This window comes from Oncorhynchus kisutch, linkage group LG17 (genome assembly GCF_002021735.2).
Source record: "Oncorhynchus kisutch isolate 150728-3 linkage group LG17, Okis_V2, whole genome shotgun sequence".
In the NCBI taxonomy this organism is placed as follows: domain Eukaryota; kingdom Metazoa; phylum Chordata; class Actinopteri; order Salmoniformes; family Salmonidae; genus Oncorhynchus; species Oncorhynchus kisutch.
Genome location: NC_034190.2, coordinates 35,578,836 through 35,591,723, shown reverse-complemented (window position 1 = coordinate 35,591,723; position 12,888 = coordinate 35,578,836). Strand labels below are relative to the sequence as shown.

The following is a 12,888-nucleotide window of genomic DNA, read 5'->3' as shown; positions in this document are numbered from 1 at the left end:
TCTGTGAGGGAGTGTGTTTCTGTGAGGGAGTGTGTTTCTGTGAGGGAGAGTGTTTCTGTGAGGGAGAGTGTTTCTGTGAGGGGGGGGAGAGTGTTTCTGTGAGGGGGGAGAGAGTGTTTCTGTGAGGGGGAGAGAGTGTTTCTGTGAGGGGGGAGAGAGTGTTTCTGTGAGGGGGGAGAGAGTGTTTCTGTGAGGGGGGAGAGAGTGTTTCTGTGAGGGGGGAGAGAGTGTTTCTGTGAGGGGGGAGAGAGTGTTTCTGTGAGGGGGGAGAGAGTGTTTCTGTGAGGGGGGAGAGAGTGTTTCTGTGAGGGGGGAGAGAGTGTTTCTGTGAGGGGGGAGAGAGTGTTTCTGTGAGGGGGGAGAGAGTGTTTCTGTGAGGGGGGAGAGTGCGTTACTGTGAGGGGGGAGAGTGCGTTACTGTGAGGGGGGAGAGTGCTTCTGTGAGGGAGGGTGTTTCTCTGAGGGAGTGTGTTTCTGTGTTACTGTGAGGGGGGAGAGTGTTACTGTGAGGGGGGAGAGTGCGTTACTGTGAGGGGGTGCGTTACTGTGAGGGGGTGCGTTACTGTGAGGGGGTGCGTTACGGCGAGGGAGTGCGTTACGGCGAGGGAGTGCGTTACTGCGAGGGAGTGCGTTACTGCGAGGGAGTGCGTTACTGCGAGGGAGTGCGTTACTGCGAGGGAGTGCGTTACTGCGAGGGAGTGCGTTACTGCGAGGGAGTGCGTTACTGCGAGGGAGTGCGTTACTGTGAGGGGGGAGGGAGAGTGTTTCTTTGAGGGGGGAGGGAGAGTGTTTCTTTGAGGGGGTAGAGTGTTTCTTTGAGGGGGGAGGGAGAGTGTTTCTTTGAGGGGGGAGAGAGTGTTTCTTTGAGGGGGGAGAGAGTGTTTCTTTGAGGGGGGAGAGTGTTTCTTTGAGGGGGGAGAGAGAGTGCGTTACTGAGGGGCGGGGAGAGTGTTACTGAGGGTTGCAGTGTGTGTTGAGGGGGGGAGAGTGTTGAGGGGGAGAGAGTGTGAGGGGGAGAGAGTGTGAGGGGGAGAGAGTGTGAGGGGGGGGAAAGAGTGTTACTGTGAGGGGGGAGTGTGTTAGTGTGAGGGGGGGAGTGTTACTGTGAAGGGGGGAGAGTGGGTTACTGTGAGGGGGGGGAGAGTGGGTTACTGTGAGGGGGGGGAGAGTGGGTTACTGTGAGGGGAGGAGAGTGGGTTACTGTGAGGGGGGGAGAGAGAGTGTTACTGTGAGGGGGGGAGAGAGAGTGTTACTGTGAGAGTGCACTTTACAATTATTATAATAATGTAAAAAAGCATTTTTTTAAAAGCTGGCCTGTTAGCGGGTTACTTTTTGATTTGGCTTTCCTATTGCCCCAGCTGCACTTGTCATTTCCTCCTCCTCTACCTCTCTTTCCTTTGGAACATCACCTCATCCCTCTACACATTTCTTTCATCCTTCTCTCGCTCTCCTCATCCCCCCCACCCCTCCGGATGGTAGCAGCTCAAGGGCGTGTCCTCGCTGAGGAGGGTGTGTATGTCCCGAGCCCCCCCGCTCATCTTACTCGGGGGGGAGGAGGAGGAGGACGGAGCTCAGGGAGTATGTTTGACCCCCAACCCTCACGCTGATCCTCACCCCACAGACTGTGTTTTCAGACTGCATGCGAGTGGAGTGGTGTGGTGTGGTGTTATGGATAGGCATTCCAAGACACACATTGACACACACATTTACACACACTTTTCTCAACGTTTTCCCATTCAACCACACACATTCTCAGTCACCGTTGCTTGACGTATGTGCAACCATTACACACACATCACGAAATGATAATCAGACAAAATCTTAAGGTTAAGTAGCATTTCTACAGTCAGCATCTTCTCCCTGACCCTTCCCTTACCTCTCTTGCTCTGCATGGAGTTGTTGGTTTGGCCTGAGTGCTCCTTATAGCTCTGCTAAAGTGCTGCTTCAGTACTGCCACTGTTGACTGCAGTATACCTAACCCAGCCCAGCACAGTGTGACACACACACTCCTGCATCTTGCATTTCTAGCAGCTTTGCTGTGTGTGTTGTCAGACTGTCAGTGATTGTCGTGTGTGTGTGTGCCAGCCAGCCAGCCAGCCAGACAAGGATTGTGTGTGTTCGAGAGAGCAGGCCGTGATAAAGTGTGTGTGTTTTGAGGAAGTATTAGACTGTTTAAACCAGCATGGTTTCCAGATGTACATGTTCTGGTTCGCAGAATGTTTTTCCCGGGTTGTTTCCTGCTCTGCTGTGAGGATGGGTGTTGGTGTGTGTTTGACAACAGTTGAAGACAGCGCCCTCTAGGATAATGCCATGTCATTACAGCGGCCTGTGCATAGTTTTCCGCGCTCACTGCACTTTGAATTGGGAACGACACTCACCACTTGTATCTCTATCACTGGTCAGAATTGTGACTGTGAGAATATCTACATAAAAATAAAAAAAATCCTTTATCTTTTCTTTTCTGTTTTTCAGCCCAGGGAAAAGGGTCGCATGCGATTTCACCGGCTCCAGAATGTCCAAATTGCCCTGGACTTTCTCAAACAGAGACAGGTACAACTGACACACACACACACACACACACACACACACACACACACACACACACACACACACACACACATGCCCCTCTCAACCCACTCAATATCTCAACAGGTACTCATGCTCAGAAATACATATTGACCTGAACTAAGCCAAATTCAACCACATCTGCCATAAATAAAATCATTGAGGTGGTCTCTCTCTCGCTCTTTCTTTGTATCTCTCTCTCTCTCTTTCTTTGTATCTCTCTATTTCTCTCTTTTTCTCTTTCTCTCTTTCTCTCCCTTTCTCTCTCTCCTCCCTCTCCTCCCTTTCTCTCTCCATCTCCTCCCTTTTTCTCTCTCCATCTCCTCCCTTTTTCTCTCCTCCCTCTCCTCCCTTTTTCTCTCCTCCCTCTCCTCCCTTTTCTCTCTCTCTTCCCTCTCCTCCCCCTTTCTCTCTCTCTTCCCTCTCCTCCCCCTTTCTCTCTCTCTTCCCTCTCCTCCCCCTTTCTCTCTCTCTCTTCCCTCTCCTCCCCCTTTCTCTCTCTCTCTTCCCTCTCCTCCCCCTTTCTCTCTCTCTTCCCTCTTTCTCTCTCTCCTCTCGCTCTCTCGCTCTCGCTCTCTCTCTTGTCCCAATGTGTCAGCGCTGCATGACTGGGACTCCCAGATGACCACAGTCACACCTCAAGCATCTCTAACCAATGCTGCACCTCTGTCTTAGACACCGGCTCTTACTAAACATGGGCTCCATCTCGGTAGCCTTTCAGTGGCTCTTATGCTTTCAGTGGCTCTTATGCTTTCAGTGGTTCTTCTTGCTCTTATGTGCACTGATGTGAGAAAGACAGTCAGAATATGGAGGCTAGTCACACCCTTTGTAGTATTCAACGTTACAATAGAGAACAGGAAGTCATGTGGTGACTGGTTAATAACGTGGAGCACATGGGTACCCAACTCCAGTCCCCTTACAGCTTTCTATTCCATGTCAAAGCTTTAATTAGTTTACCACGAGGCCAGGTGTTTAATCCTCCCGTTCTACATGTTCCAGGTCAAACTGGTGAACATCCGGAACGATGACATCACAGACGGCAACCCCAAGCTGACACTGGGCCTCATCTGGACCATCATCCTGCACTTCCAGGTCTGTGCTGCTCTGTCTTCTAGCTCTATGTCGAGGTTGGCCACCCTGCTCTATACGTTGTGCTAAGATGTGGTGTGTGTGTGTGTGTTCACGGCACGATGACCACTTCCTGCTGGCCTCTGGCCAGGTCCACCTCACGACAGAGGTCTCTAATCTCAAGGGTCCTTTTCCTGGTTAAATACATTTTTAAAGAAATGACACCACCTCCAAATCAAATGTTATTTGTCACGTGCGCCGAATACAACAGGTGTAGACGTTACAGTGGAATGTTTACTGAAGCGACGGTTTCAAATTGGATCTGTCTTGGCAGGAAAATCGATTTACGACTCGCCGGCCTCATGGCAAGTCAAGATAGCGGTTCAGATAAAATCATCCATCTAATTACCTTGAGTACTTGTAGAAGTCCTGTGGGGGAGGGGTGGCTACTGGGCTTTACACTAGTTTCCTCTACGTATTATAGTGTGTGTGTGTGAAGGTCTAGCATGCTACTCTTCTCTGTTTTGTTTGTTTCAAGTTGACTGAGTGAGCGTGGGGGGGACAGAGGGTTCATGTGACTCCTTTATTCCTTTTCTTTGTCCTCTGTCAATAAAAAAATACATTTTTCTTCTTTTTTTTAATCAATGTTTTTCAAGTAAAAACATATTTCTATGTTGTGGCTCTGTTGGTTTGTGAGTCTGGTATGGAACCAAATACACAAATCACTTTATTAACAACACTTTTGTCAAATATAGTTTACACTTTTGCAAATCAGGATACTTGCTGCCACCTCATGACATTTGTTAGTGAGGCTGCTCTCTGACCATATGGGCTAAAGGCATAGTGATAGTTCCACTGTGGCCTATAGTCTAGTTCCCATCACTTGGAGACAGAGGCAGAGGTGGTGACGATCCTTAGAGCTAATGCTGGATGTTGATCTCTGACTTGTCCTCTGCTGTCATATTGGGTTGCTGGGAGTACCAGGGTTGGCTCAGAGGCTCTGTCTCTGTGTGTGTGTTTGTTGATCTCTCAGACTTGTCCTCTGCTGTCATATTGGGTTGCTGGGAGTACCAGGGTTGGCTCAGAGGCTCTGTCTCTGTGTGTGTGTTTGTTGATCTCTCAGACTTGTCCTCTGCTGTCATTGGGTTGCTGGGAATACCAGGGTTGGCTCAGAGGCTGTGTGTGCGGCAGCTAGTTAGTTCTGTGCCAGGCGCAGACTAGGTTTAGGAGTCTTTTAATGTGTCTTGTCAGTGTGGGAGTTTCCGTGAGCTGTTGCTTCGTTTGTAGATGTTGTTCCAACCTGCTTGTTGTGGAGACAGAGATGGCTTAGGGAAGCCTCCTATGGTTTTGTGTGTGGATCTGTGAAGATACTAGTAGTAGTGTTTTAAAAGCTTGAGTGGAGTGGCTGTGTGTGTCGCATAGTTTTCCTTGGTATGTCCTTGTGCTGTTGTGGAAAATAGCCACCAGGCAGGGAATTGCAGTAGGTCAGGCCATGTTCTAAAGCACTGGCACCATAGAGGAGCACACACACCCGCACACGCGCACACGCGCACTCACAGCTGGCCTCAAGAACCCAGGGGTAAAACAACGATGTTTGGACATGAATCAGTCAAGCGAACCCAAATCTACCCTTCCTGCATCCTTGACACAAATCAAAGATCTTCCCCAAAAAAGGAAAGGTTTAGTTGGGGGGGTCGAACTTCACTATAAAAGTTTGAAGACGAAATGAGAGCGCCATTTTGGCAAAGCCCTGTATTTTGACAGTTCAGGTACCCACATGTATTATTAGGTTTACGATCACACTTCCCATGAACAACCACCTGGATGTGCTGTGGGCAGAACAGAGCGATTATGATTAAATAACCTCAAGGTGACACTGGCAAGCCGGTTGCCAAGGAGACACGCCGCATGACTACGCAGCCACTTCAATCAGCATGATTCAGCAGAACGGTGTGAGCCTGGAGGAAGGAGAGTAGAGGGAGGGAGGGTGATGCAGTCTGAGGGATAGAGGTAGAGACCCAGCACTGATGGACTGAATGGGGGCTGAAAACTACTGTTGCACTGAAAGAGAAAGAAGAGGAGGAAATGAGAGAGAAGATGGAAGCGTAGAGCAGTGGGGTTTACGGGTTGCAGTTGAGGATCAATCAAATCATTTTATTTGTCACATGCTTCATAAACAACAGGAGTGGACTAACGGTGAAATGCTTATTTAGGGCCCTTCCCAGCAATGCAGGGAGAAATAATTGAAAAATAGTAACTTGAGGAATAAATACACAATGAGAAATGATAACTTAGTACGGAGATAATTGAGGTAGATATGTAAAGTGCCTTGCAAAAGTATTCAGACCCCTTGGATTTCTTCACTTTTTATTACGTTACAAAGGGGGATTAAAATGGATTTATATGTAAACGAAAAAATGTCAACAATCTACACTAAATACTCTTAAGTGTAAGAAAAATCCAATTTTTTTGCAAGATTAATACAAAATTCATAACTACACTGAACAAAAATATAAACACAACATACAACATTTTCAAAGATTTTACTGAGATACAGTTAATAAAATGAAATCAGTGAATTTAAATAAATGCACTAATCTATGAATGTCTCATGACTGGGAATACAGATATGCATCTGTTTGTCACAGATACCTTAAAAAAAAAAGTAGGGCGTGGATCAGAAAACCAGTCAGTATCTGGTGTGACCCCCATTTGCCTCCTGCAGTGCGACACATCTGCTTCATGTAGAGTTGATCAGGCGGTTGATTGTGGCTTATGGAACGTTGTCCCAGTCCTCTTCAATGGCTGTGCGAAGTTGCTGGATATTGTCGGGAACTGGAACATGCTGTCGATCCAGAGCATCCCAAACATGCTCAGGGGGTGATATGTCCTGGGCTGGTGTGGTTACATGTGGTCTGTGGTTTTGAGGCCGGTTGGACGTTGGAGGCGGCTTATGGCAGAGAAATGAACATTAAATTATCTGGCAACATCGCTGGTGGACATTCCTGCAGTCAGCATGCATTGTGTTTTGTGACAAAACGGCACATTTTAGGGTGGCCTAATTTCCAGCAGCACAAGGTGCACCTGTGTAACGATCATGCTGTTAATACAGCTTTTTGATATGCCACACCTGTCAGTCAGGTGGATGGATTATCTTGGCAAAGGAGAAATGTTCACTAACAGGGATGTCATTGTTTTGTTGTTGAGTGAAATATGCTTTTTGTGCAAATGGAAAATTCCTGGGATATTTTATTTCAGCTCATGAAATATTGGACCAACACTTAACATGTTGCGTTTACATTTTTGTACAGTATAAAATATAGTTAGTACATAAGTATTCAGCCTCTTTGTTTAGTTAAGCCTAAATGAGTTTGGCTTAACAAGGCACATAATAAGTTATATGGACTCACCCTGTGTGAATAATAGTGGTTGACATTATTGTTTTATGACAAACCCTTCACCCTGTCCCTCATACATACAACATCTGTAAGGTCCCTCAATCAAGCACAGATTCAACTACAAAGACCAGGGAGCCTTTTGAAGGCCTCATAAAGAAGGGCAGTGGTTGGTAGATGGTTAAAAATAACAAATCAGACATTATATATCTCTTTAATTATGGTCAAGTTAATAATTATGCGGTGGGTGATGTATTAAACCACCCAGAACATCAAAGATGCAGTCGTCCTTCTGAACTGAGCTGCAGGACAGGAAGGAAACTGCTCAGGGATGTCACCATGAGGCCATTGGTGATTTTAAAACAGCTACAGAGGTCAATGGCTGTGATGGTAGAAAACTGAGGATGGATCAACAACATATTTGTGTCTCTACAATAATGACCTAAATGACAGAGTGAAAAGAAGAATACAAATTTACAGAATTAAAATATTTCAAAACATGCATCTTTTATGCAACAAGGTACTAAAGTAATAGTGAAAAGAAACAAAAAACTGAAAAGGAATGACACTTTTGGGCCTAAATGCAAAGCCTTATGTTTTGTAGCAAATCCAACAAATCACTGAGTAACTGCCTCTCTATTTTCAAGCATAGCGGTGGCTGCATCATGGTATGGGTATGTTTGCCATCGACAAATACTGGGGAGTTTTTCAGGATGAGAAGACATGGGATGGAGCTAAGCACAGGCAAAGTCCTGCTTCAGTTTGCGTTACACCAGAGACCACGAGAGGAATTAACCTTAAAAGAAAGACAGTAACCCAGTTGCTTACCAAGACGACTGTGAATGTTCCTGAGTTGCCAAGTTACAGTTTTGACTTAAATCTGCTTGGCAAGTTTTGAAAATTCCCCACAACATCTTGATATAGCTTGAAGAATTTTAAAAAGAATAATGGGCAAATATTGCACAGTCCAGATGTGCACAGCTCTTGGAGACTTACCCCAGAAGACTCGCAGCTTTAATCGTTTCTAAAGGTGTTTCTGTATTGACTCAGGGAGCTGAATACTTCTGTAACAACTTTTAGGTAATGCACTTGTGTTTTAATATATATTTTTTAATTCAACATTCTCTTCCAATTTGTCTTCAGAGTATTTTGTGTAGATTGTTGACACAAAAAAAGACAATTAAATCCATTTGAATCCCACTTTGTAACACCAATAAAATGTGAAGGCACTGAATGTAGGGATAAAGTGACCCGGCAACAGGATCGATAATAAACAGTAACGGCAGCGTATGCGATGAGTCGAAATAGTTGGTGCAAGAAAAGGTTGAATGCAGATCGTCCGGGTCGCTGTTAAGGGAGAGGACGGATATATAAACAGTTTTATAGAGAGTGCTTAGAATCTCGTTTCTTGTGTCAGTAATTCTCGTAACAAAAAATATAACCAATCCTATATGAACATGTCTTTATTTGTATTATTATAATATATATATATTTTTTTACAATAACACAAAATACAACAAAAAAAACGTAAATATTCAGACGAGTACATCAACGTAGACCGCGGTAGTACATGTCAAAATAAACTATGTAAAAAGTCTAAACAGCACATATTATGACCTGGGATTTGCAATTAGCAGCAATTTAATTGGTAGTCACAAGATGCCATGTTAGAAAGCACATGTTCATTTATTGTAATGATTATGGGCCAGGATATAGGGTTTGGTGTTAGTAGTTAATATCAGATGTTTGGTTAGAAAGCACTGCATGGCCCGGAGGTGGGGAGTGAGGTCATTTCAGGAAGCTGTCCCCCTAAGGTTTGATTACTGCCAGTAAAATAACATGTGATTGGAGGAATCTATGTTGTCAGGCCAAAGGAGAATTTGTCATTGGACTATACACTATGTTGTCAGGGGTAGAACCACAGGCCAATGACTCCACACTCTGTCATGCCTAGTTAAGACCAGTTCTTCATATTTCCAAAGACGTGTCATGTCAGCAGAAACGTTCTCTCTGACTGCAGGCTCGACGAGTTGCTATCTCAGCAGTCAACACCGGCCACTTCAACCCAGTTGTAGAGATCCTCGGCCCTGCTCCTGCATTGCATTGCCTTCAGAAAGTGTTCAGAAATACCCCAATATTTTAGACATTTTTGCTCATGTAAATCCAGGAACGTCTCATTTGCATAAGTATTCACACCCCTTTGCTATGACATTCCAAATTGAGCTCCGATGCATCCAATGTCTTTTTGATCATCCTTGAGTTGTCACCACCACTTAATTGTAGTCCACCTGTGGCCAACTCAGTTGTTTGGACATGATTTAGAAAGAAACACACCTGTCTATATAAGGTCCCACAGTTGACAGTGCATGTCAGAGCAATGAACTATACCATGAAGTCAAAAGAACGGTCTGTAGATCTGAGATAGAATTGTGATGAGGCATATGTCTAGGGAAACTGTATAAAACTATTTATAGAGTGTTGAAAGTTTCCTTCATTGGCAAGTGGAAAAAATATGGAACTACCCAGACTCTGCCTAGAACTGGCTATCCGATGAGACAAAAATGGAACTCTTTGGCCTGATTGCAAAGCGCTATGTCTGGAGAAAACCAGGCACAGCTCATCACCTGTCTAACACCATCTCTACTGTGAAGCATGGTGGTGCCATCATCATGCTATGGAGATGGTTTTCAGTGGCAGGAAGATGGAGGGAACGATGAATGGAGCCAAATGCAGGCAAATCCTTGATGAGAACCTGCTTCAGAATGCAAACGATCTTCGATTGTGGTGAAGATATGCGTTCCAACAGGACAATGACTCCAAGCATACATGCAAATCTATGCTGGAATGCTTCAGAACAAGAATGTGAAAGACCTTGAGTGGCCCAGCCAAAGCCCAGACTTGAATCCCATTGGAAATCTGTGGAAAGACTTGAAGATTGCTGTTCACTGCCACTCCCCATCTAACTTAACAGAGCTTGAAAACATCTGCAAGGAAGAATGGGAGAAAATCCCCAAATCCAGATGTGCAAAGCTGATACAGACATACCCAAGATGACGCAAAGCTGTAATCACAGACAAAAGTGCTTCTACAAAGTATTGACTCTGGTGTGAATACTTATGTAAATTACTTTTCTGTGTTTCAGAAATTGTATAGCGCTGAAAATGTATAGCGCGTCAGTATTTTTTTGTATATATAGATTTTTTTTATTTAACTAGGGAAGTCAAAAGGCCTCCTGCGGGGACGGGAGCTGGGATTAAAAATAAATTATAATAAAAATATAGATCCAAAACACACATCACGACAAGAGAGACAAACACAACACTATTTAAAGAGCGACTTAAGACAACATAGCAAGGCAGCAACACATGACATCACAACATGGCAGCAACACAACATGGTAGCAGCACAAAACATGGCACAAACATTATTGGGCACTGACAACGGCACAAAGGGCAAGGAGGTAGAGACAACAATACATCACGCGAAGCAGTCACAACTGTCAGTGTCCATGATTGTGTCTTTGAATGAAGAGATGGAGATTAAACTGTCCAGTTTGAGTGTTTGTTGCAACTCGTTCCAGCCGCTAGCTGCAGCGAACTGAAAAGAGGAGCGATCCAGGGACGTGTGTGCGCTCTGGGGACCTTTTTAATAGAATGTGACTGGCAGAACGGGTGGATATCGCAGATGGGGGGGATGCCAAAGAGGGTTTTATAGCGGTGTGTGGGTAAAATCAGTGAGAAAGCCAGTAAAAAATGTCACATGACAACCAATGCTGTGATAATTGTGTGGTTTGCTCAATTACCCATTCGTTCATACCCCACTGTATACAGTATGGCCGTGACAACAGAAATATTACACACAGTGGCGTAATAAATTCAACTCCTGTACACCTACGTTTTTGTTTCCTCACAAAGCCAGAGGGCAACATCTGTCCACAAATCAAATATTGCACCTAACAAACAGTAATCGTCTGCAGCAGGGTCAAGCAAGTTCATGTTTTCTAGAGTTTACGAAAAGACTACTGATTCAGAACCACGGCGTTACCGCAAGTCAGCACAAAGACAACAGGACCACTGCCTCCACTCTTCCAGCACCATTTAAACTCAAGCATTTAAACATCATCAAATCAACAGGGATACATATGCTTAGTTTAATACACTGAAAACAAACGTAAAGATACCAAAAATGATTTAGTACAATCAATGTTGCTAAATATCATGTCTGTCCATGGTACTGATTTGTGTGTGTGTGTGTGTGTGTGTGTGTGTGTGCTTGTAAAACAACAAATGTTGACTCACCCTACTTGTAGACAAGTTAAACACCAATGCCATCCTCTCTTTTATGTTGGCAAAGCAGTCTATGGCTCTGTCATAGAGTAAACTTCTAGTTTTTCTTGTCATAGGGTACCAAGCTAAAATTATTACTGCTAGCCTAAGTTCCTCGCATTCTGTACCAGGACAACCCAAAGTTGAGCTTGGCTCAATGCTGATTGGCAAATTATCTTCTCTCTCTTTAAATTTTTTTTTTATCAATGGAGGCCAAATTCTTGCTGGAATCAATCAATCAAATGCTACGGCGGCAACATGTTATACTCTTTTTGTCCAGACAGCATCAGATACATGGGCTACACATACTGAGACAGAGGGGTGCTGGTTCCCTCGCTCGGACCATTTCTCCCGTGAGATTCAGCCACTTGCGAATTTATGGAAAATTATGAAAACCCAGAGAAATTATTTTGACAATTGTATTGGTCAAATTTTTGGGGAAGCCAGGCTTTGCTTGGCATCCATGCCACTGAGTACTATGTGAATTCAGTAGGCTTACATCTACCCTGATGCAACAGTGGTGCAAGTCTGGCTGCAGCGCCTCACTTTCACCACTAGGGGTCCCCATTTATCCCAGCATCATAGATGACCTGGCACACTAACAATGCTCTCAGCATACTACACAGCCTCTCACAATCCCTGACTCTTCCTAAACTGTGGCTGCGTGCGATTGGCTAATCCACTCTGGCCTGGCTCTTTAATTTGTGCTTCTGTAATTCCTCCCCGGAAGAACCTTTTTAATACAAAATACATCAAGACCCAGCTCTGACCTGCTTATGCGAAAGCTCAAATTAGAAAGTGCTACCAAAGCACAAATCTAGGACCAGCTTACCCTATATATCTCCTAACTGCCGTCATTTAGAGGTGAAACATCAAAACTGACCTCAAATCTGCTCTTCTACGCAACCTATATTCTCTCTGAATGCCAAATATGTTGTGACAGAGATATTTATCTGGTAAAATACTCTCATTGGTGCTAGACTTGATGATTATCCCTAATGGAGCTGGTCCAGTACAGTGTAGGATCCCTCAGGGGAGTGCCTGAGTTCAGGTAGTTAGTTGGTTTCCAGCGCATTCTATCATATCCATGGGGAAGGCCTCAGGGACCTTATTACTGGTTTCCACTGTGAATTGGACTCATGTAGCCCATCTGTCATCACTGGAGAATAGTCTGCATTGTTTATGTTTGTATTTGTTTTTGGTCTGTGGGTAGAGCTCTAAGCTGCTATGCAAAGCCTTGTGTGTATGTGTGTGTGGCCGGGGGGGGGGGGGGGGGGGGGGGGGGGTTCTTGATGTGGGTGGGGGTTTCTTGATGTGGGCTTGTGAGATGTGTGTTTTGTTGTGTGCTCGTACAGTCCACCACCCACACACACAGTGAGCTATTGAGTGTCTTAAGGGGTGTGAGAGTACAGTGTAAAGGCTATAACCAACCACGTGACCGTACTGCATCAGGGTTGTGTTTATGTGGGAGACGAGGTTGTCACGTCTTGAAGCCTGTGTGTTTTGAAAAGGCTCATCAGTGAAAGTGGTGAATC

General features: G+C 44.9%; 1 protein-coding gene across 10 annotated transcripts in view; it reads left to right on the top strand.

The window, feature by feature from the left end:
• The window catches only part of LOC109906928 (microtubule-actin cross-linking factor 1), a 284,319-nt gene that overhangs the window by 127,064 nt on the left and 144,367 nt on the right, over positions 1–12,888 (top strand). For all 10 annotated transcript variants that reach the window (XM_031793708.1, XM_031793709.1, XM_031793712.1 and 7 more), the window contains 2 exons: positions 2,473–2,550; positions 3,565–3,657. In XM_031793708.1, the coding sequence (XP_031649568.1) occupies positions 2,473–2,550; positions 3,565–3,657 (171 nt within the window). The remainder of the gene's footprint in view (positions 1–2,472; positions 2,551–3,564; positions 3,658–12,888) is intronic.